Source organism: Myotis daubentonii, chromosome 17 (genome assembly GCF_963259705.1).
Source record: "Myotis daubentonii chromosome 17, mMyoDau2.1, whole genome shotgun sequence".
NCBI lineage: Eukaryota > Metazoa > Chordata > Mammalia > Chiroptera > Vespertilionidae > Myotis > Myotis daubentonii.
This window is the reverse complement of record NC_081856.1, coordinates 7,958,474-7,983,186: the sequence shown is the minus strand read 5'-3', so window position 1 is coordinate 7,983,186 and position 24,713 is coordinate 7,958,474. Positions and strand designations below refer to the sequence as shown.

Below are 24,713 nucleotides of genomic sequence, written 5' to 3'. Positions count from 1 at the left end.
TCTGGAGTTTTGAGTGCCTGGTTAGCCACCACTGCCATTGCCACCACCACCACAGCAGGATTGCCTGGAAGCTGCAGCCGTTAGAGAATAAACCGGGCTTTCCTCCTCTAAAAAAAAAAAGAGCTAAATTATAGAGAACTCATTTAAAATTAATTACTGAGTTCATGTTTTAGCTTTAAGTATTAGTGTAATGTAGTTGATGCTGTTTTTCTTTCTAATAGATCCAACCAAAAATATAATAGAGCTATTCTTTTCTTATTTGCTAAAGATGAAGATAAATCCAGTTGACTTAATAGGTATGAAGGAGATTGGTGCACAGCTATTATTTATATCATCTATGATTAGAGTAATGCCTCCTGCCTAATATGTTTCTAGCAGATGTTTTAAAGCCAGGTTCTGGCCACCATTTTAACAGACTGACAAAGCATTAACAGACTAGAAAAAAAAAATTGGGGGCAGTAGATGATTTCTATTCTGTGACAAATCTCAGGAGTTTTTAGTTGTTTTCTTATTGAGGTAAAATAGTAGTGTTAGTAATTTTACCTAAAACATTTTTTTCTTATATGATGTTAAATAGCCCTATATTTTGAGGTTAAGTTCCATAGAATATTTGACTGAGTCTTTACTCAGTAATTGGCCTATATCTTTGAAATGGTAAAATAGTTTCACTTTTAGAGAAATGATAGATGATGCTTTTAAATCCATTCTGAGGATAGTTATATATTTATCTAGATACATGTATGTGTGTATGTACATATGGTATGTGTGTATAGTATGCAAGTGTATACACACAAACACACAAATTAATTGGGGGAAATGCTTTGATATGGATCGGCCTGAATCTTCTTATTTATTATTATGTACCTAGTATTTGCTACATGACTGGATAATAATATTATCTGACCAAAATGATATTGTCCTAATAATTTAGGAAGGTGTCTACAATTTGAGCTTGTAAACTTCCAGATAAGTCTGTTACAGTTTATACAGCATTTTTCATAATACCTAAATATGCATGTACATCTGTATATATTTTAATGCATACTTAGTACTAATTTTGATACTTTTATGGACAAAATTTTGTTTATGATTTTTTTAAAGGATTCTGTTTTAGCAGATGAAGCATTTTTCTTTGTGAATTCCTCGCTTCAAAGACTGAATCGCTTGCTATATGATGAATTTGTAAAATCTGTTTTGAAGATTGTTGACAAATTGGATCTTACACTAAAAAAACAGAATGTTGGAGAACAAGAGGTTAGAATTTTTGTCACTAATAATTTCGCATCGTTTTTATACCAACTCTATTTGTAGGTCTAGCACATTTGTAGAGTGTGTAGAAAATTGGTTTCTTCCACATTAATATATATTGTTGATACTTTTGTAATAGCCTAATGCAGTGGTTGGCAAACTGCGCCTCGTGAGCCACATGCGGCTCTTTGGCCCCTTGAGTGTGGCTGTTCCACAAAATACCACGTGCGGGTGCGCACGTACAGTGCGATTGAAACTTCGTGGCCCACGCACAGAAGTCCGTATTTTGTGGAAGAGCCACACTCAAGAAGCCAAAGAGCCGCATGTGGCTCGCGAGCCGCAGTTTTCTATCTGATAGACGAAACAAGTATACAAGACAAGTGTGGATGGGAGAGTTGGAAGGGGTCGACCTCAGCGAACATACCTCAATCAGATTGAGGACGTTTTTTTAGCAAAAGGCCAGCTTAGGAGTACCCTAATTAAGTTAATAATAATGTACCTACCTATATAGTTTAAGTTTAAAAAATTTGGCTCTCAAAAGAAATTTTAGTCGTTGTACTGTTGATATTTGGCTCTGTTGACTAATGAGTTTGCCGACCACTGGCCTAATGTGTAGCAAATGTTATCACTAGGTTTTTCAAAAGTAAGTAATTTATGTGTTTAATATGTTAAAAGAATTTTTGTGTGAAAAGTTGTGTACTTGGCTTCTTTTATTATTTGTTCCTTAGCAATAGTAAAACGTCAAGTCCTATTTTGTGCAGAGGTGACTTTGCAGTAGGATAAGGAAACCTGGTATTCCTCTTCTTTATAGCTAAGGAAGCTCCCAATTCAGGTGCACAGTATTAAATGTGTTCTTAAGATAGTAGAATATAGACCATAGTCAGGAAAGGACTGTTGTCTGTACCCAGTTTTCATGGCTTTAGACTGCTAGCTGGGAGTTGCTCTGCTCTTACTTGAGGAGTTTTAGCAACAAAACACTGTGGTGGGCCCAGTGATTTTTTTTTAAAACTAGATTATGCTTGTCAGAGTTAGTGCATATGCGTGATGCTGCAAAGTTAGGTAAGAGATAATGGGGAGGATATGCAGAGGATAATAAAACAGAAAAGGCCATTTGTCACAATGACTTAATAGTGCTTGTAATGTTGAAATTTTTATGCTGGTTCATGGGAACACCAGTGTGTGTTTTATTGCTTTTTGTGCTTTGTGTATGTATGAAATAACTTTAGCCTGAATTTGATAACACAAGCTCAGTGTGTAACTTAATAGTCAGTTACTATTACTTAATACTGTTAATTATTCCTGTTTCTTAGTTTGAAACTTCCAAGTCCATTATTATTGATGCTTTCTATGAACTTTAAGTTTGGAAATTCTACCTCTGTCATGGCATCATTGCTAGCTCCTTTAACAAATGATATTCCTTCCTTTGTATTTTTGTAGCCATATCAATTTTTTATCACTTTATTTTACCACTTCCCATATATCCTTTTAAAAGAAAAGATTTAGTGTTTTCTGTGAGTTCCATCATTTTTCTCAAATTGTGAGCTTTGAGGACTCATCTGTACTTTTCTCACTTTTGCTTTCCTTCCTTATAACATCAGACCTTGGCTGTGAAGTCAGTTGGTCAGTTATATGTTGAATGAATGTGTGATTGACTGGTATAATGTTTGTTTTGGTACAATTTTTAAGGATGAAAATGAACCCACTGGTGTTTGGGTGATCCCGACTTCAGATCCAGCTGCTAATTTGTATCCTGCTAAACCTAAAGATTTTTCAGCTTTCATTAACCTGGTGGAATTTTGCAGGTATTTTTTTTTTTAATTCTGATTATTAAGAGAGAAAATTGTTAGTCATTGGCTATAATCTAGGAAAAATTATTATATAGCTATAAGAAGTAAAATAGCAAAAGACTTAAAAATCTAAATTGCTTCTATGAATTGTTAAAATATTTTAAATGTACTATTATCTTTATATTTAAAAGATCCTCAAGTAGGAAACAAAAAGGATTTTAGATATACCTAAAAATATTATATAATGGAATCGTAGACCTTTTAATTATGTGCCTTATAATTTCAAAGCGGAATAAAAATAGTATGATAAAAAATTCTAATTAAGCTTTTAATTTGTTTTTATAGAGAGATTCTTCCTGAGAAACATGTAGAATTTTTTGAGCCCTGGTTATACTCATTTGCATATGAATTAATATGTCAGTGTATAAGGTTGCCACTCATTAGTGGTTTCTACAAATTGCTTTCTATTGCTGTGAGTAATGCCAAGAAAATAAAATATTTTGAGGTAAGTGTTTTTGTAGGACATTGAATATACCTGTTGTTGTTTTTTTTAGATTGCATGTGTCTGTATAAATATTATAAAAATAAGAGATTGTAGCATATTGCACTTTAAAGTCTAATTTTATTATCTGTATTTTTAGAAACTGATAATTTGAGTGGCAATTGGATGACACTTAAAAAAGTTAACTAGTAGCATTTTCTGTTCTGATTTACAAGCACCTGGCTAATTGTGTTAGATTAACAGAGGTTCTTTTTATGAAGATTTTTAAATTTTATTTTAATATTTTGTGGGGTTTTTATTGTTTGTTTTTTAAAGAGAAATGAAGAGAGACAGAAAAATAAAACACACCGATGTGAGAGAGAAACATCAATTGGTTGTTTCCCGCACACACCCCGACTGGGGATTGAACCCGCAACCTGAGCATGTACCCTGACCGGGAATCAATTAGTGACCTTTTGGTCAGGCACTTAACCAATTGAGCCACACGGGCTAGGGCATAACAGAGGTTCTTTTTTTTTTTTATAGTATATTTTTATAGATTTCAGAGAGGAAGGGAGAGGGAAAGAGAGATAGAAACATCAGTGATGAGAGAGAATCATTGATCAGCTGCCTCCTGCACACTTCCTGGGCTGGGAATCGAGCCCAAAGTCCAGGCATGTGCCCTGATCTGGAATCAAACTCTGAGCTCCAGATTCATAGGTCGATGCTCAACCTCCAAGCCACACCAGCTGGGCCATAACAGAGGTTCTTAAAGTGTGGGCCTACGCCAGCAGCCCAGTATTACTTGGTTCATCTCATGCCCTCTCCAGGCTTATGGGAAACTCTCGGGGCAGCACTCAGCAGTTTGTGCTAACAGGCCACTCAAATGGTTAGTGAAGTTTGAGCATAATTGGATTAGTGCACCTAAGGCTTAAGTCATTCCTGAGTATTCTGACTGGTTAATTATAGGACGAGCAGGTCTCATTGCTCATAAGTGTATGTATTGGAAGATGGGGAAAGGGGAGTGGACTTAGCTAAGCCTGTGGCTCTTGACCAGCCATCCACCTCCCACTCATGCCGTTTCTCACTGGCCTCTGCCTGCTCATCTGCATGAAACCTTGGCAAATGAATATGAGTTCACCTCGCAGAAGAAAGGAGGGGGATTACTGGGCTTAGGACACAGAAATATCTGGTTATTTGTCACTGTACTAATTTACTATTTTATTCAACAGGGAGTTGGTCCTAAGAGTCAGAAACAGTCACCTGAGAACCCAGAAAAGTATTCTTGCTTCGCTTTATTTGCAAAATTTGGTAAAGAGGTAATTTTAAAATGATTTATCCAGTGGGTTTTTCAAAAATGGGCTTTTAAAAAATGAATGTATGTTAAAAAAATGTTAGTGTTCACAAATGATCTAATTACTTAAAAATTGGTTTGTTTTATCCAGATCCAGATTAAAGGATTAAGTAACACTAACAGGGCAAACCATTATGCTTCAAAAGTCCCTTGAGTTTTCTTAAAATAATTTGTGTGATGGAAAACTCAAAATTAATAGATTCTTTAGCTTTTCCATATAGTGGGATTTAATTACTTCAAATAAACTTTTCCTAGAGGTCAGTCTTTATTTGAAAATGAACATGGCCATGTCAAATAAAGGCTGCATTATCATTTTTCATATTTGAGAATAGGTAACTATTTTTTAGTTGATTTCAAAGCATAGGTGCTATTCAGATTTTTAAAAATAATCTTTATTGTTGAAAGTATTACATAGCTTCTCCTTTTCCCCCCATTAACTTCTTCCAGCCCCTTCCCACCCCCCACCTCCTCAGGCCCATATATGCATAGCCTCATTCTCTGTGTCCATGGGATATGCATATATGATTACAAGTTCATTGGTTAATCTCTTCCCACCCACCCTCCTCTGCCTTCCCTCTGAGGTTTTTCTCTTCTTTCTTTTTTAGGTATCAGTTAAAATGAAGCAATACAAAGATGAACTTTTGGCCTCCTGTTTGACCTTTATTCTATCCCTGCCACATGACATCATTGAACTTGATGTTAGAGCCTACGTTCCCGCATTACAGGTAAATGCATTGTCCTGAGAAAATCAATTTCCTATATATATGAATTCCTAGAAAACATGGAAATATCTGAAATATGCAGTTTCTGAAATATGAAGGTCTTTTCATAGCAGTCACAGTAGATGCTTGCTAATCAGACACCCTGGTTTAAGTTCTACTTCTGCTACTTAGTAGTTTTGGGACTTGGGACACTTGTCTTGTCCTCTCTGAGCTTCCCTTATAGACGGATGTGTTGAAAGTCTGCAGCATGTCACCAGCCATATAGACTAGTGGTGCTGGGTTTTCTGATAATGACCTGGGATGCACCCACTTACCTCCAGCAGGGTCTCACATTCTGGCTGTAGAAAGGCTTATCTATTAGAAACCATAATTAATTGGTGGTGTTTTTTTCTTTAAATCTTAAATTACTGTGTCTAAGTTTACCATGTTTGTATTAACATATAGATGGCTTTTAAACTGGGCCTGAGCTATCCCCCACTGGCAGAAGCAGGCCTGCGTGCCCTAGAAGAATGGTCGGCTTACATCAGTAAACAAGTGATTCAGCCCTATTATAAGGACATTCTCCCTAGTCTTGATGGGTATTTGAAAACTTCAGCCTTATCAGGTAAGGTTTAAAAGAATTACGTGTATCAAATAAGAGGGCAATGTAATAATTATAATAGGACTACTATTTGTAGTTTTGCAATTTCTGAAATATGAACCCAATGTATTCAAAATATGTTTGATTGGTATTTTTGTAATCTCTCCAATTCATTTCAGTATAATTGGGACATGGGAAATATAACTGAGGCATTAGACTTATTGTTCATTTTATTTACTTATATTCTGCTAAGCTTTATAACATCTTCAAGGGCAAGAACTTATCATAAATACCTTGAACTCCTTATAGCTTTTGGTTCACTGCATTATAAAAAACTAGAGGCCTGATGCACGCAATTCGTGCAAGGGGCTTGGCCCTCACAGCCTACGCGGCTTGCCTCAGCCCTCACAGCTGCAGCATCTTGCCTCGGTCCTTGCAGCTGCAGCTTCGTCTGGAAGGTTGTTCAGAAGGACGTCGGGAAGGTTGTTCGGCTGTCTTGTCTAATTAGCATATTATGCTTTTATTATAGACTAGAGGCCCGGTGCACAAAAATTTGTGCACTCTGGTGGGTCCCTCAGCCCACCCTGTGCCCTCTCGCAATCTGGGGCCCCTTGGGGGCCCCTTCCCCTGGCTGCTGGCACCAGTTTTCCTCCAGTGCCCGGAACCCAGGCCTTTGCTCTTCGCTGGGAGGGGCCCACACGGTGGGCGAGGGGCTTAGCTCTTTTAAAAATACTTCTGAATGTTTGGTAAATAACCCTGTAGGAATCTACTTTCTGAAACATGCTGGTTGTTAAGGGCTGACTTGGGTAATCAACAAAATGTATGTTAAAATCCTAATCCCCAGAACCTCAGAATGTACCTGTATATGGAGATAAGATCTTTAAAGAGGGGATTACATTAAATTGTGGCAGTTCCAGTGGGACCCTTAGCCCATCTCACTGAAGTCCTTATAAGAAGAGGAATGTTGGGGTCCAGCCCCAGCAGGTCCAGGGGTTCCCAAAGAAGGAATGACACAGAGGCAGCATTCAGGTTATCATCATAGCCAGGTTCTCTTTTTATTGTCCTGTTACATCTATATTTATACTATTTGATCCTATAAACATGCCTCTGTAAGCTTTTTTTTTTTTTTTTTGCATCGGGTCCATTTATTGGGGGGTCAGTCAAAGGGGGAGCTGGCTAGGGTGGGGTAGGGCAGCAGCTTGTCTGGCCCCCGAGAAACCCAACTTAAGTCCAGAGCCTCGAGGGCTTAGAAGCCAAAGTCTTCCTCCACCTTTATCTGCACGGGGGCCAGCTCCGGAGTCAGCGGGACTCCTGCCAGTGCCCTTCCTATGGCACTCGCCACCTCTTCCAACTGCTGGGCCCCTTGCCAGGGGCCGGGCTGCTGGCTTCTGTGGGTGCTGGCGTCCTCCTGGGCGGGGACAGCCCCTCTTTCTCTGGAGGCTTGTTCTCAGCGTTGCCTGGGTTGGGGGCGTCTCTGCCCTGGCTGCCCTCGTCCTCCAGTAAGATGGTGAACTGGCTGGCCCGGTAGTTGTCACCGTAGGAGTCCAGCACCTTCATGAGGAACCTCCGCTCCTGCTGGAGTCTCCGTGTTATCCTCTATATCTGATGGAGCCTGTTCAGGACCCGCTCCTTCGCCTGCTCAATCTCCCTGCAGCGCCGATCCAGCGCCTGGTACTTCCTGCGATTGAGTTCCCGTTGGCGCCGCCCTTGCTGGCCTCAGGCTGCCTCCTCCTCTTCGTCTCGCTCCTGGAGGCTGGAGCTGCCCAGACCCCCAGACAGGAACTCCACTTCGGTCTCAAGCTCGCTCTCCAGGATGTGACCACCTTCAGCGGAGGCAGCGCCAGCTCCCAGCCGGGAGGTGCTGAGAACTCCTCAAAGCCCACGGCTGCCATGGACCCCTCTCTCTGCTCCAGCTCCATTTCTCCCTGGCTCCAGACGCAGAACTTCCAACCTTGCAAGCCTCTAGTTTAAAGTGGCTTGCGAAACTACAGCCCATCCGATTTCACAGCCAGGCACCCAGGCCCTGGCCGCTAAGCCTCCTGGGAGTTGTAGTTCTCTATTTCCGGCTTGCCTCCCTCACCCCACCCCCACCCCAGTCCCAACTGAAAGGCCCTGCTGGCTGGTCTAACCCTGTGGCCAGGCATCTGAGTCACCTCGGGTCTTTATTCCTGTCCCGACACCACGCCATCTGACCATGGAGACTCTCCTCTTGCGAGGCCCCTGGGTCTCCTTCTGGGTCTCCTCAGCCCAGGTACTGGATCGCGTGCCCCAGCAGCGATACAGCCCTGGTGCCTGGGTCTCCTTCTGGGGCCTGGCTGTATCGCCCCCGGACGGGATGGCATGCCCCAGCTGCGACGCAGCCCCGGGCCCTGGGTCTCCTCAACCTGGGCACCGGATTGCGTGCCCCAGTGGCAAAAACAGCCCCGGCGCCTGGGTCTCCTTCTGGGTCTCCTCAGCCCAGGCACTGGATTGCGTACCACAGCTGCAACTCAGCCCCAGGCCCTGGGTCTCCTTCTGGGGCCTGGCTGCGTCGCCCCTGGGGTCCAGATGGTGTCCCCAGGCAGTTATTCAGCCTGGCCTCTGGCCCCGCCTCTGGGTGTTCTCCCATCACTGGTGATCAGTGATCTGAGAAGCCAGGCAGACATCCGCCTCTTCCCTGCCCCACCCAGCTTCTCCCATTACTGGCCCAGGGCCGGCAAAGGCGGCCAGGTTCTCTTATCACAGAAGCCGGCAAAGGAGGCCTGGCTTCTCCGAGCAAAGGCAGCTCGGTTCTCTGGCTCTTGGCTGCCGCCTGGGTTTCCGATTGCATTCAGCGGCAGGCAGCTTCTTCCCTCCTTCCCCTTTCGCCTCCCAGCATTGCGCCTATGTTGGCAGTTAACTGCCAGTCTTAGTTGGCAGTTAATTTGCATATAGCCCTGATTAGCCAATGAAAAGGGTATCGTCGTACGCCAATTACCATTTTTCTCTTTTATTAGATAGGACTAGAGGCTTGGTGCATGAACTTTGTGCACGGGGGGTGGGGGTGGTCCCCTCAGCCCAGCCTGCACCCTCTCCAATCTGGGACCTCTTGGGGGATGTCTGACTGCTGGTTTAGGCCCGTCACATCCCTCTCACAATCCTGGACTGATGGCTCCTAATCGCTCACCTGCCTGCCTGCCTGGTCGCCCCTAACTGCTTCTGCCCCTGCCGGCCTGATCACCCCTCACTGCCTCTGTTTGCTGGCCTGATCGCCCCTAACTGCCCCTGCTGCCAGCCTGATTGCCTCTTACTGCCCCCCCTGCCTGCCTGGTCACCCCTAACTGCCTCCCCCTGCTGGCCTGGTTGCCCCTCACGGCCCCCTGCCAGCCTGGTCTCCCCACGCAGCCTGCTTGTTCAGTGGTTTGGTCGTCCCTCACTAAGCCCCTGCCGGCCTGGTCGCCCCACGCAAACTGCTTGTTCAGTCATTTGGTCCCTCACTAACCCCCCTGCCGGCCTGGTTGCCCCACACAGCCTTATCCCTCCATTGTCCCCCCCACCCCCACCCCGCTCTTGCCCTCATCCCCTGGTGTCTGTGTCCGTTGGTTATGCTTATCAACTTAAATGTTGTTGGCTTGGAAACATTAAGTGAACCGTGTGTGGCAAATTTCATTCACTGTGTCTGGTTTTGTAACACCTCAATATATATGCAGAAGTCATGAAGAGTGATTCACAATTTTGGGAGATATTTCTGTAAATGATAGTAATAAGTATTGCTTAGAGATAAAAAATACAAACTAGTCAATATTATAGCTTACTTAGGCTTATTATATTCACATTATATAAAGAGCGCTGCTTGTTGAGTAGCTCACTAAAAATTAATGGACTTAGTTAAAAAATTAATACATCTAGTAGCAAATATCTCTATGGTGCTCTTATTTGCTTTATTGAAATGAAATTATTGTGATTCTTTTAAGCAAAGGATTTATCTGTTGATAAATATGTGTAACTGTAAATAACTAGAAGATAGGGAAAAGTAGAGAGTAGTAAAATTCAATAATAAGAAAATCCAGAATCTTAAAGACAGCCACGATTTTAGTAACATTTTATTTGATCTATCAAACTTCCAGAACTTTTGCATTAATAGTAAAAAGAATTTCCATATACTCTTTACCCAAATTCAGCAATTAAGATTTTTGTCCCATATACATTATTATTATTATTATTAATTTTAATATATTTTATTGATTTTTTACAGAGAGGAAGGGAGAGAGATAGAGAGTTAGAAACATCGATGAGAGAGAAACATCGATCAGCTGCCTCCTGCACATCTCCTACTGGGGATGTGCCCGCAACCCAGGTACATGCCCTTGACCGGAATCGAACCTGGGACCCTTCAGTCCGCAGGCTGACGCTCTATCCACTGAGCCAAACCGGTTCTGGCAATATATACATTATTATTGCATGTACTTTCTCTCTGTACATTTTGGGTGATGTGTGTGTACATGGTTGGGCAAAAGTAGGTTTACAGCTGTTTGTGTGGAAAATAATACAATGATCCTATATAATAAAAACTCTAATATGCAAATCGACTGAAAGCTGGAACAACCAGCGGAATGACTGGTTGCTATGATGCACACTGAGCACCAGGGGGCAGATGCTCAATGCAGGAGCTGCCCCCTGGTGGTCAGTGCACTCTCACAGGGGGAGCGCCACTCAGCCATAAGCTGGGCTCACAGCTGGTGAGCGCAGCGGCGGTGGTGGGAGCCTCTCTGGCGTCCACTGCCAGCGGGCAGTAAGGAGCAAGGGGTCCTGGACTGCGGGAGGGATGTCTGACTGCTGGCTTAGGCCCGATCCCCCGGCAGGCGGACATCCCCCAAGGGGTCCCGGACTGCGAGAGGGCGCAGGCTGGGCTGAGGACCCCCCCCCTTCATAAATTTTGTGCACTGGGCCTCTAGTTAATAAATAATAATACAAGAATAAACTCTGTTTCATCCACTCACAACTGTAAACCTACTTTTGCCCCACTTTCTATATATATGTATATACCCTTTTCAAGTTGCAGGCATCATGGATATTTATGTCTGAATGCTGCAATGTATATTTCTTAAGAGCAAGGATATTCTTTTACAAAACCACAGTATCATTATTGAAATCAAGAAAAACAACATGTATATATTAATCTATAGTCCATATGCAAATTTTTCATTGTCCCATTAATTTCTTTTACAGCCATATTTATGGCTGTATTTTTTGTGGTCTAGATTTCAATATAGGACCATGCGTTGCATTTATTTGTTATGACTCTTTAGCCTCTTTTAAAGTGGGATAGTTTTCAGTCTTTCTTAGTTCTCATGACATTGACATTTTTTAATATTACAGGCCAGTTATTTTATAGAATGTCTTTTAATGTGGGCTTGCCTGCTGTTTCTCATGATGAGGTTCGAGTTATGCCTTTTGGCAGAAGCACTCAGAGCTGATGCTCTGTCCTTCTCACAGCATCATGGTAGCAACTGGTGCCATTATCAGTCATGTTCATTGTGACCATGTGGTTAGCGAGTGTCTGCTCCATCTTTTCGTAGTTTCAAAGTGACTCTTTTTCCCTTTGTGTGAGTTAGTTGTTTGAGGTCCTCTCCCTCTCCACTCCTTGAAGTCCTAAGGCCTTTAAGCGGTGTAGAGGAAGGTGGGTGTTAGGTTGCAGTGGTGCTTCCAGGGAGCATGAGGAGGGCAGCCCTGAGGGTAGCGTGTGTCGGGTCAGAGCTGGAGCAGGGCGGGTACACTGATATATTGGGGCAGCTTTTTGGTATACGGGGGTCCAGGCAAGGAGGGTGAGAAAGGTGATAATTTTTACCTATGTTCATATCTACATATGTGTGTGTATGTATGTACATGTACATATACACACGGAGATGAATAACTAGAATTGGAGATGAAAGCATGAAGTGTATGTATATGTAACACACACATATATATTCTAGTTCTATCCATGGAAAGGGCCTGCTTGGGAGTAGTAATACCTTAATAGTAGTGAGCAAACCTAGTGTCAAGATCATGGCTTCTAAATACCATTTTCCATGAAAAGGAATTAGAATTCCTTGGGGAAATGACTGACAGGGAAAATACAAGCTTAACCTAGAAAATTATATTTTCTGAAACATCCAGAAAGCAAGGAATTGTTCAGGGAATGATGGGAAAATGTCACAGGTAAAATTTGGGGTAATTTGGGCATCAAAATAAATCATTTTAGAAAGAGATTATATTCCATTGGCTCAAGTAGAAAATATTCAACAAAAAATTGAAAGTCTTATAGTGTTTTTTTTTGTTTGTTTCTGTTTAATTACCACATATTTAGCAGTTTAAAACCACACCCATCCAAAAAAAAAAAAAAAGTGAAAAACCACCCATCTGTTATTTTAGAGTTCTGTAAGTCAGAAGTCCAGGTGGGCTTAGCTGGCTCTCTACTTAGTCTGATCATTTCATTGAGGTATTGGCCATGCTGGGCTCTTAACTGGAAACTCTGGGGAAGGATTTTTCTTTCAGTCTTATTCAAGTTGTTGACAGGATCTGAGATTCTCATTTCCTTGCTGGCTGATTATCAGGGCTAATCAGGTCCTGGATGCCTCTCTCTGGTCCTGCTTATGGCCCCCTCCATCTTCACATCCAGCAAATCTTTCTGACTTCCTCTTCTATTAGCTGGAGAAGACTGCTTTTAAGGGACAGGTGTGATTAAATTAGACCTACCTTGTTAATCTTTTGTTATATAAGGGAACACAATTATGGGAGTAACAGCAGGGGAAGGTCATAGGCAATCTTAAAATTCTGCCTATCATATATACTTTTAAAGTACCTTATACCAGCCTGGCTGGCATGGCTCAGTGATTGAGCATCGACCTGTGAACCTGGAGATCACAGTTTGATTCCTGGTCAGGGCACATGCCCGGGTTGCGGGCTAAACCCCCAGTGTTGGGCATGCAGGAGGCAGTCGATCAATGATGCTCTTTCATCATTGATGCTTCTATCTGTCTCTCCCTCTCCCTTCCTCTAAAATAAAAAACAAAATTCCTTACCCCAAACATATGTTTTACCCCATGATTATGGATAAAATTCTATCTTTTTAGTGGAGGCACCTTGCAGACACCTCCTTGGCCTATTGGCTAGTAGTGGGACCAGTCAACAGCATATGTCCCCTGATAATGGTTTGCTGAGAAGAATGTAGAGTTGTTCTGTGCCACTTCTGCCAAAGGTGCACGATCTGAATCTTCTCTTTTAGGCCATGAAGTCAACATAAAGCTCAGAAAATTATTCTGATAAGATCCTGAATTTTTGCAGTCTTGTAAGGTTACACAGAAAGTAAAGAGTCACTTTTCATATTATAGACAAAGGAAATCAAAGAAGTACATTCTTTAAAATTGAGTGACCTTTTTTAAAATTTTATCTTATTTTATAGTTTCTTTTCAGACTCATTTTCCAAGTTTTGCCCTTTATTATGCTCTTTCATATTCTGGAACAAACTGACATAATTTTAAAACAGCAGTCCCTCTCAGGGAATTGATGGGATCAAATTGTTTACAAATTACTACGAAGATATGTGTGCTAACATGTGATCTTCAAGTAAATATGAAAGTCTTTAAAAAATTACATCTACTTCCAGTATGGTAGTTATTGCTAGTTCTAATCCATATAAGCAAAGATCTGTGGAGTTCTTAGTATGTTCTAATTGTTGAAAGAGATCCAGATACCAAATAGCCTAAGATTCTCTTACTTTTGAGAAAACTAATTTCCTTCCTTGAAAATGAAAAGCCCACCTACAATTGTATTTCTGTACTATTGCTTCTGTGGTTTCAGCCACTCATCTATATATATAAAAGCCTAAGCTACCAGTCGACTGTTTGACTGGTTGCTATGATGCGCACTGACCACCAGGGGGCAGATGCTCAACTCAGGAGCTGCCCCCTGGTGGTCAGTGTGCTCCCACAGTGGGAGTGCCGCTCAGTTGACTGGGATGCGTGGGGCTGGGATGAGCAGGAGCGACTCCTCCCTGGCCGCCTGCCGCTTCGCGCACTACTGTATCCCTCGGGGGATGTTGGATGCCAGTTTCAGCCTGATCCTTGCAGGCAATGCTGAGGGACTCCACCTGTCCATGAATCCGTGCACTGAGCCTCTAGTTAATTATATAATCATATTACCAAACTTATCTCTTTCGTTGAGAAAACTTGGGGTGGATAATTGAGAATTTTCTGTCAGATTCATAGTTTATGAGCACAACGATACCACTGACACATTTATTTACATGATCCCAAGCTCTAGCCGTGTAATAGCCTATAAAAATGAGAAGCAAAATCACACAAACTTAAAAGTGATGCTTAGTAATCAATTATTGTATTTTGCTTATAAATTACCTGAGTATTCAATAACTAGAGGCCCGGTGCATGAAATTTGTGCACTTGGGGGGGGGGGAGGGTCGCTCAGCCCAGCCTGCACCCTCTCCAATCCGGGCCTCAACTGGCAGTCGGACATCCATCTCGCAATCCAGGACCGCTGGCTCCTAACTGTTCACCTGCCTGCCTGCCTGATCACCCCTAACCACTCTGCCTGTCTGCCTTATCACCCCTAACCACTCTGCCTGCCTGATTGCCCCTAACCGCTCCCCTGTCTGCCTGATCGCCCCTAAACACCTCTGCTTGCCTGCCTGATCATCTGTAACCACTCTGCCTGCCTGCCTGATTGCCCCTAACCTCTCTGCCTGCCTGCCTGATCACCTCTAACCTCTCTGCCTGCTGGCCTGATTGCCCCTAACTGCTCGCCCCTGCCGGCCTGATTTCCCCAAACACCTCTGCCTCAGCCCCTGCCACTGTGGCTTTGTCCGGAAGGACATCTGGAAGACGTCTGGTCTGTCCGGTCTAATTATCATATTACCCTTTTATTAGTATAGATTATCCATTAATTAACTTATTCAGTCCAGTTTTCAAGTTACCTGCAAATCTTAGAACTTGTCTTTTAGCTGACATGCTGTAAAACGTAATTACTGGTGAAATAAAAAATTTGCCCAAATAAAGAGTCAGTTTATTTGAACATAAACTTTTAACACTTTTCATAAACTTAAAACTTATGTAGGACTGTTTGTGATGATGAAAAATTCTGGAGATGGATAGCGGTGAGCACAACATTGTGACTGTTGTCAATGGCATTTAATTGTATACTTAAAATAGTTAAAAGAATACATCTTATGTTATACATTTTATACCACAATAGAAGCTTATGAGAAGTATGTTAACTTCCTGGCCTAGTAAGCCTGAATTAGTATAGCAAAAAAAGACTCAAGTAGAATAAAATGTATACTGTATTATGCTGAACACTGGTAGAAAAATATTTTTTTTTTAAACCCAGATTTTTAAACTTGCCTCATGTACCAAAGATGTACCTGAATTATGTGACCATGGATTCCTAAAATGCTTCTGAGCTAGGCTCTGTAAGACTTTTTTAAAACTCTGGCTCATTTACAACATTATAAGCAGTATCCTTATTTTCAGAAAAACTTAGGAACATTCATTTTATGTAAATTTATTAATTTGTATAAATAAGTCAGAACAGATTTTAAATTTAAGGGACTTTATAATCTAATGTATTAATACCCTCCAAATATAGGAGAACATTAGACACATAAGGAACGAAGTAAAAGCCTTTCTCAAATCAGGCTAATAGACACACAGGCAAATGCAGAGCTTATAGCTTTAATGCTGCAATTTGGATCATAGCTCAAGAGACACAAGACACCAACAAAACACTGAGCAGTTCAAATATTAAAGAGCTGTTTTTCCCAGTGTATGAAATTAACTAATTTGAGCTACAAAATAATAATAATAAAAAGACACTGAAAAACAAATGCTCTTTTTCATCTCTGGCCCAATAGAGAAGAAATCTCTAGAATCTCTCTACGAAGTTTACCAAATGGTCAGTAGACCATAAACTCAAATTCTCAGACATTACTCCCATCCGTGGGGACCAGCTGACTGGGCATAAGCAAACCAAAAGCATGAAATCATGTAAAGGCAGGAACTAGGTTAGCAGAAAGCTGGGCAAGGTTCTAGTGTCATTTGGGATTCATTTCTAGGAGCCAAGAGGATAGGCTGGGGTTAAACCTGTGAGGTGTGTATCCTTTAGCAGTGCAGTTTACCTGGCTCTGTTAGCAAATCTAGGCTTCTCCAGAACCAGGGAAAGATAACTTTATAGCTATGAAATTATGACTATGCTGATATAAATGAACACGTATCAGAGATTTTATTTAACTCAATAGCTAATTAAAGGGATTAGTAGGATGTTAGGGCTGGTTTCTATAACCTGAATCTAGTCCGGAGAATACATTAGAAAACTCAAATAGAGGGACAGTGTACAAAATTACTGGCATGTAATTTTAAAAATGTTTAAATCATTAAATGCAAGGAAACACTGAAGAGCTGCTTCAGTTTAAAAGATCCTAAAGAAGCAAACAACAAAATGTAATATGGTCCTGAACTTGGGATCAATGCTAGAACCTGAATGGGGCTAAGGATTAATTATGGGCAATGTCTCAAGGACTTTGTCCTGAATTGGATAGTTATGTGGTTATGTAGAGAAATACTTTTTAATAATCACAAACTTATATAAAGTTAGGATGTATAGTGTAAAACTTTTCTTTCCTGAAGCCCCTTTACCTCTGATTATTACTTCAGTGTGTGTCCTGCCCAATCTCTGGAATTAGACACTTCTTCAAGGAATCATATTTCCTTTTGTAGATAATGATATTTAAAACTAGGACAACCACTATTAATATATTTTTGTTTTAGAAACTTAGTAATTTTTAATCATAATTAAAATTAGGATTTTAATGTCTTGATTTGGTAATATAGTATGTCGCCCTAATATTAATCAAGTCAATGAATGATTGCTATTTAAAATTCATTTTTGTTTTCTGTTGATAGGTGAGAACAAGAATAACTGGGAAGTATCAGCACTTTCTCGGGCTGCCCAGAAAGGATTTAATAAAGTTGTGTTGAAGCATCTGAAAAACACAAAGAACATATTATCAGTAAGAAATCCTTTGTATTTTCTTTACCTTAAATAATGCAAAGATCAGATTGTAATGCTTGTGAAAAGTAAGAATCTTTATTTAAAATCTTAGTGTTATATATAAATTAGAATACGGCATAGAAATAATCTCAATATATTTTTAGCAATAAAAGTGTAGCTAAATTATTTAGTTTACCGTCTTGATCTTGTTTTCCTGTTTGTCTCCATCTTTAAGTATAGTTAATGGATAATAAAAAGTAATCAGTTCAAAATCAGTAAACAGTAGGAATACTGATATTATAAACGATTGATTTATTTACTGATTGGATCTTAACACATTGCGGACCAGTAGTTTTATTGCTAGCTTTACTCAGTGGTCAGATAAGTTCTGTTGAACGAGTACAAAAAATATTTTATAGAAATGTTAAAGGCACGCTTTAAAATTAAATACCCATTGCATTTTGAAGTTATTTATTACATGTTCTTACATGCTAATATCTTTCTGAAGAATTTTTGTGATTGGTCACAAACCTTAGAACAGAAAACACAAGAATTCTCATGATCCGTCTGCAATGTGTTAAGTATATAATGTTGTCAAGTTCAAGTCATGTCAATATTTTTTTATCATGTTAATTTATTGATAGCATTTTTCAGATATGGTTTGTAATATAATTGGAAAAAATGATGTAAATAGAGAAAATTGGATTAGTATATAGGTATAAAGTGAAAATTAAAATTTGAAAAACTTAGAAAATATTTTAAAATTAAATTTATTGTGGTGACATGGGTTAATAAAATCATATGGGTTTCTGGTATAGAATTCTATAATACATCATCTGTATTTTGCACTGTGTGTTTACCACTCAAAGTGAACTCTCTTTTCATCACCATATATTTGACCCTCTTTTTCCTTTGCTACCTTCCTTCCACCCCATTTCCCTCTGGTAACCACCATACTGTTGCCTGCTATCTATGAGTTTTTGTTTGTCTCTTGGTCTTATTTGTTCATTTGTTGTTTTCAATTTTATATCCTTCATATGAGTGAAATCATATGGTTCTTGACTTTTTCTGTCTGACTTACTTCACTTAGCATGATATTCTCAAGGTCCATCCATGTTGTTGCAAATGGCAGTATTTCATGTTTTCTATGGCTGAAGATTATTTATTGTATGTGCTTACCACATCTTCTTTATTCAGTCATTTATTGAAGGACATTTTGGTTGTTTCCACATCTTGGCCACTGTGAATAATGCTGCAATGAACATAGGGGTGCACGTATCTTTATGAATGAATGTTTTCAAGTTTTTCAGGTAGACACCCAGTCATATGGTAACTCTATACTTTTTTGAGGAACCTCTATACCAGAGTTTGCCAACCTTTTGGACCTCACGGACCACCAGTGGTCCACGGACCACCTGTTGGTAACTGCTGCTCTATACTGTTTTCAATAGTGGCTATATCAGTTTACTAGTATATCCCCATCATCAACATAGGGATTCCTTGTTCTCCACAATCTCTCCAACACTTGTTATTACTTGTTTTGTTGATGATAGCCATTGTAACAGGTGTGAGGTGGTATCTCATGGTAGTATTTTTTTAAAAGTGTGTTTTTATTAATTTGAAAGAGAGAGGAAGGGAAAGGGATGGAGAGAGAGAAACATTGATTGGCTGCCTCCTGCAACACCCCATACTGGGGATCGAGCCGATAGCCCGGGCGTGTGCCCTGACTGGGATACGAACAAGCAACCTCTTGGTTCATTGGTTGGTGCTCCAGCACTGAGCAACACTGGCTGGGCTCTCATGGTGGTTTTGATTTTCATTTCCCTAATAGCTAGTGAAGGTGAGGATCTTTCCACATGTCTGTTGGCCATTGTATGTCTTGAGAGAAGTGACTGTTCTCCTCTGCCCATTTTTTAATTGGATTTTTTGTTTTTTATTGCTGAGTTGTTTATATATTTTGGATATTAACCCCTTACCAGAGGTATTGTTTGCAAATATCTTCTCTCATTTGGTTGGTTCCCTTTTTGTTTTGTTGATGGTTTTTCTGCTTTTTAGTTTGATGTAGTCTCATTCACTTACTTTTGCCTTTATTTTCCCGACCTTTGCTGGCAAGTTCATAAAACCCTCTTTAAGACCAACGTCTATAACTTTACTATCTATGTTTTCTTCTATGTTGTTTATCGTTTCAGGTCTTATAATTAGATCTTTGATACATTTTGAGTTAATTTTTGTGTATGGTGATAGCAGTCTAGTTTTATTCTTTTTCACGTGGCTTTTCCATTTTTCCAGCACCATTTACTGAAGAGTTTTTCTTTTCTTCATTGCATGTTTTGGCTCCTTTGCCCAAAATTATTTGTCTAGGCTCTGGCTGGATAGCTTAGTTGGTTAAAGCGTCGTCCCTATACACCGAAGTTGTGGGTTTGATGCTCTGTCAGGTCTCATGTAAGAGTTAGCCAATGAATGCATAAATAAAATGGAAAAATCTCTCTCTTCCCCTCCCTCTCTCTCTAATTTATTTATTTGATAAACAATTATTTTCCCATATACATGTGATTTATGTCTGGGCTCTCAATTCTGTTCCATTGGTCTGTGTGTCTGTTTTTCTGTCAATATAATGCTGTTTTGATTATTGTTGCTTTGTAGTATAAACTTTTGAAAAAATATTACTGTCTAGAATTGATAATGCATACTCCAGGGTAAACTCTTCCCACCTTATTATTTTTGATAGCTTTTGATTGAGAGACTTGAATGATCTTAGAAATGGTTGTCTAATTTTTAAAAATTATTTGATCACATATTGATAAAACAAGATGAAAGTATTTGAGCTTATCTCCAGTTTTGCAAATAAAATCTCTTTGTAGACACACAATCTCTGCTCCCTAGCACCCCAGGTGATTTCAGTGCTAGGCCACACTACTTTTCCTTGTTGATGTTTTCACTGTGGTGTAATGATGGGTAACACTATTGGTTCCTTAGCACTTTTTGACCCTTGAGTACACATTTTTTAAATATTCTGTGTGATGAAACAGGGAGTCTACCTAAAGCAATCTGCTGCATAGTGAAGTGTGACAGTTGTCTTCAGGAAAACACTTGTGTGATGCTTTCTTTGAGCTTTGAACTAATGTAGCCACTTTTTTTCAAGAACACCATATTTATTTGAAAGAACAAATGACAGACATACCAGTCGATGTAGCTCAGTGGTTGAGTGTCGACCCATGAACCAGGAGGTCATGGTTCAATTCCTGGTCAGGGCACATGCCCGGGTTGCTGTATCAATCCCCAGTGTAGGGCATGCAAGAGGCAGCCAATCAATGATTCTCTCTCATCATTGGTGTTTCTATCTCGTTCTCCCTCTCCCTCCCTCTCCAAAGTCAAGAAAAATATATTTAAAAAAAGAAGAAAGTTAAAATTTTGGAAAACTTAAAACCATCACCATGAACTTGACAGCTCTTCAATACTTAAAAGATTTTTCTCAATCCAATTAAATAAAGGGCAAAGGACCTGAATAGACATTTCTCCAAAGAGGACATACAGATGGCCAAAAGACATATGCAAAAATGCTCAAAGTCACTAATCATCAGATAGATCAGCAAATTAAAACTATAATGAGATATCACCTCAGACCTGCCAAAATAGCTACCATCAATACATCAACAAGCATTAGTGCTGACAGGGATACGGAGAACAGGGAACCCTAGAACACTGCTGGTGGGAGTGCAGACTTGTGTAGCCGCTGTGGAAAATAGTATGGAGTTTCCTCAAAAAATTAAAAAATGGAACTGTTTGACCCAGCGATCCCACTTCTGAGAATATATCCTAAGAATTCCAAGACACCAATCAGAAAAAATATATGCACCCTTATGTTCATAACAGCATTATTTACAATAGCTAATATTTGAAAATAGCCCAAGTGCCCATCGGTAGATGAGTAGATAAAAAAGCTGTGCTACATTTACCCAATGGAATGTGACAGCATGGATGGACCTTGAGACTATTATATTAAGTGAAATGAGCCAGTTAGAGAAAGACAAACATCACAAGATCTTGCTTATATGTGGAATCTAATGAACAAAATAAACTGATGAACAAAACAGGTCCAGAGGCATGGATGTATGGGATAGAATAACAGACCTCTGTGGGGAGAGTGATGCAGGGGACAGGGAGAGATTAACCCAAGAACATGTCTGCATATATACATAACCCATGGACATAGACAATAGTGTGGGGAAGGCCTGGGGAAGGGAGGGGTTTGATGAAGGGCAAAATTGGGGGGCATCTGTAGTACTGGCAACAACAACAACAAAAGGAAGCACCCCTGGCAATGTTCTGATGACATTTGCGGTAATATTAACAAGTGATTTTTTTTGCATATATAATCAAATGTTTCAATATTTGGTAGATATCAATAACCCAGTGAACCAGTAACTTCAGATGAACAATATTTTATGTTACCAAATCATGCAAGGGGAAAAAATCCACTCAAAGTGCAAGATAAACCAATGGATTTTAATGTAATAGAGTGCATAAAATTTATTGATAAAGTTTCTGGTTCCTCATTTTAACTAATCTTTAAGGAACTGGCACTTGTTAGTGTTGGTGTACTATCAAAGAATAATCATAGCTATCTGAAAGGAACAACAAAATACGACTCCCTCCTTCTATAGCTTCCAACTGTAGCCCTAACAACATGTCATAAGAGCTGTTTTCTAGCAAGCCAGAAAATAATTTGCACAAATGTGAAACAATGCCGCTTTCTAAGGTTTTTGTTTATTTGGAAAATACAGGGTGGGGCAAAAGTAGGTTTATAGTTGTTTATATGGAAAATAATACAATAATTAATAAATAATAATTCAAGAATAAACTGCTTTGCATACTCACAACTGTACACCTATTTTGCCCATCCTGTATAGTTACTTTTTTAAAAAAATATATTTTATTGATTTTTACAGAGAGGAAGGGAGAGGGATAGAGAGTTAGAAACATCGATGAGAGAGAAACATTGATCAGCTGCCTCCTGCACACTTCCCACTGGGGATGTGCCCGCAACCAAGGTTCATGCCCTTGACCGGAATTGAACCTGGGACCTTTCAGTCCGCAGGCTGACGCTCTATCCACTGAGCCAAACCGGCCACGGCCTGTATAGTTACTTTTTCTAAAAACATGTCATTTGTTAACATGTAATGGGTTTAGTTTTTTAAAATAAAATAATTATGTAAATAATTTCTAAGATTTAACTTCTAATATGATAAATATTGATAAATATGACCAACATTATAGCTCTTTGGGGAATCCTTAGTAACTTTTAAGGGTGTGACAGGTTCTGCTGAAACTTTGGAATCGCTGGCCTAGGGAATGGACATGTAACTAGAATATTTAGAAGAGATGTTTCTTCTTTTCATGAATTTGCAATAAAATTAACAGTAGTACTGTGTAGGATACAGTGGACCACTGGGAAACATGAACAATAAAAAGAGTTGTAAAATTGTTTTTCTTTCCTCTCATAAATCTCTTTAATTTTTAACTCAGTTACCATCACATGTAATGCGATTGTTCCATTGCAGAATGAAGCACTGTCCTTAGAAGAAATAAGGATCAGAGTAGTACAGATGCTTGGCACTCTAGGAGGACAAGTAAGCAAAAATCTTGTAACAGGTAAATGAACTTTTAACTCAAATAAATTAACCTCTGTAGATGTATTTGCCCTTTAATTTAGATGTATACAGATCATGGTATATTCTCATGTTTATCCTATATGTGATTTACATATTTTCAAATAAGATTACAAAGAATAATTGCCTAATGAAGTGCTTTGATTGTACCATGCAATCTGATACAGTAACAGGGAAAATGTTCTAGTTTGATTATTAAACCTTTATTTTTCATTTTGAAACAATCTAACTTGACATTCTTTTTTATATTAAGTGTTTCAGGAATTCAATATTTTTTAAACACGATATTCTTAATTTTGGATATTTTTAGAGTGTTTTTAATGAAAATTAACATTTCGTTTAGCAAAAATTCATCTATTTTTACATTTGAAATTTTATATTAAATATACTAGTGACTTTTGGTTATTTAGGAAAAAACAGCCTATATTGGGAAAATAAGTGTTTAAAGAGATTTTTAATAAGAGCATTATTTACTTGTAATTTTTCCACAGATTACCTTAAGTCTTTGCTGAAAGTGAAAATTCAACACCCCAGATTATTAGACTTATTTAAAAATAATATTACTTTAAATTAAATTCAAAAATAGTATATCAGTGATTTCTAATGTTGTAGTTACATGTGTGAAGTAACAAGAGGAATAATGAATAAAGTGCTTAACTTAAAAGTATAACAAAATACTCCGGTTTCACTAATGAATTGTAAGCAGTTAGTATGAGAATGTTTTGAATGAAAAAAAGCATACTCTTCTTAATATTTTTTAACAGCTGCATCCTCAGATGAAATGATGAAGAAATATGTAGCATGGGATAGAGAAAAAAGACTCAGTTTTTCAGTACCATTTATGGATATGAAGCCTGTCATTTACCTGGATATATTTCTGCCTCGGGTTACGGAACTAGCTCTTTCAGCCAGTGATAGACAAACTAAAGTACTTTTATTTTTCATTTCACTATTATTTAGAGTCTATTGGTTTTAAGACATATATTTTTTAGGGAATAGATAATATATTTCAGCCATTTTAATATTGTATATTTTCTGTAATACAATAATTAGAAAATGACTTAATTATCAGAAGATATCATTGATAAATGAAAGATAAACATAAATCATCTTAATAGATAATAACCTGGCAAAACATTAATATACCAGAAACTCTATATTAGAAAATATAGTACAAAGGGCATTTAACAGCGATTTTTCATGTGCTCGATCATCTTCTCAAGCTGGGAGATTAGAAACATACAATCCCAAGTTTTTCTAGTAACTTGTACATTTTCAGAATGCTTCAGATATTCACTGTAGTAGTGATAATTGAAAATGTGCTAACAAATGAAGCAAAGTTCCACAATATGGCAGCATTGAAGTATGTTTCTTATGAATGTATTAGTCCCATTGCCTAAAGTTTTTAAATTTCAATTCTTAACTCTTGGTTAAAGATCAAAGTGAACAGAAAAGCATTAATTTTATACAATAAGAAGTGCTTCTTCCAGCTAACTTATAATTTGGGCATGATAGTTTTTTTTCTAAATTGAGTATCATTTATAAATATTCTTCTCTTGTTAACATGAAAACTTAAACTTTTTTGAACTCCTGGCCTATTTTAGGTTGCAGCTTGTGAACTTTTACATAGCATGGTTATGTTTATGCTGGGCAAAGCCACTCAAATACCTGAAGGTGGTCAGGGTTCCCCACCTATGTACCAACTCTATAAGCGAACTTTTCCTGTGCTACTTCGACTTGCATGTGATGTAGATCAGGTAAGTGATTGCTTTTAAATCTGAAATAGTTGCAAAATTTTTTTTAAAGTTCTGTCTAGTTCAGTGATCATCAAATTTTGCTTCACATTAGAATCTCCTGGGAATCTTAAAAAA

The 24,713-nt window shown here is 39.1% G+C and overlaps 1 protein-coding gene across 3 annotated transcripts in view; it reads left to right on the top strand.

Moving 5' to 3' along the window:
• Positions 1 to 24,713, top strand: part of PRKDC (protein kinase, DNA-activated, catalytic subunit) — a 209,319-nt gene that overhangs the window by 28,952 nt on the left and 155,654 nt on the right. For all 3 annotated transcript variants that reach the window (XM_059672694.1, XM_059672695.1, XM_059672697.1), the window contains 10 exons: positions 1,102 to 1,254; positions 2,935 to 3,050; positions 3,381 to 3,540; positions 4,749 to 4,835; positions 5,476 to 5,595; positions 6,037 to 6,196; positions 17,086 to 17,192; positions 22,735 to 22,825; positions 23,607 to 23,770; positions 24,447 to 24,599. In XM_059672694.1, coding sequence (XP_059528677.1) covers positions 1,102 to 1,254; positions 2,935 to 3,050; positions 3,381 to 3,540; positions 4,749 to 4,835; positions 5,476 to 5,595; positions 6,037 to 6,196; positions 17,086 to 17,192; positions 22,735 to 22,825; positions 23,607 to 23,770; positions 24,447 to 24,599 — 1,311 coding nt within the window. The remainder of the gene's footprint in view (positions 1 to 1,101; positions 1,255 to 2,934; positions 3,051 to 3,380; positions 3,541 to 4,748; positions 4,836 to 5,475; positions 5,596 to 6,036; positions 6,197 to 17,085; positions 17,193 to 22,734; positions 22,826 to 23,606; positions 23,771 to 24,446; positions 24,600 to 24,713) is intronic.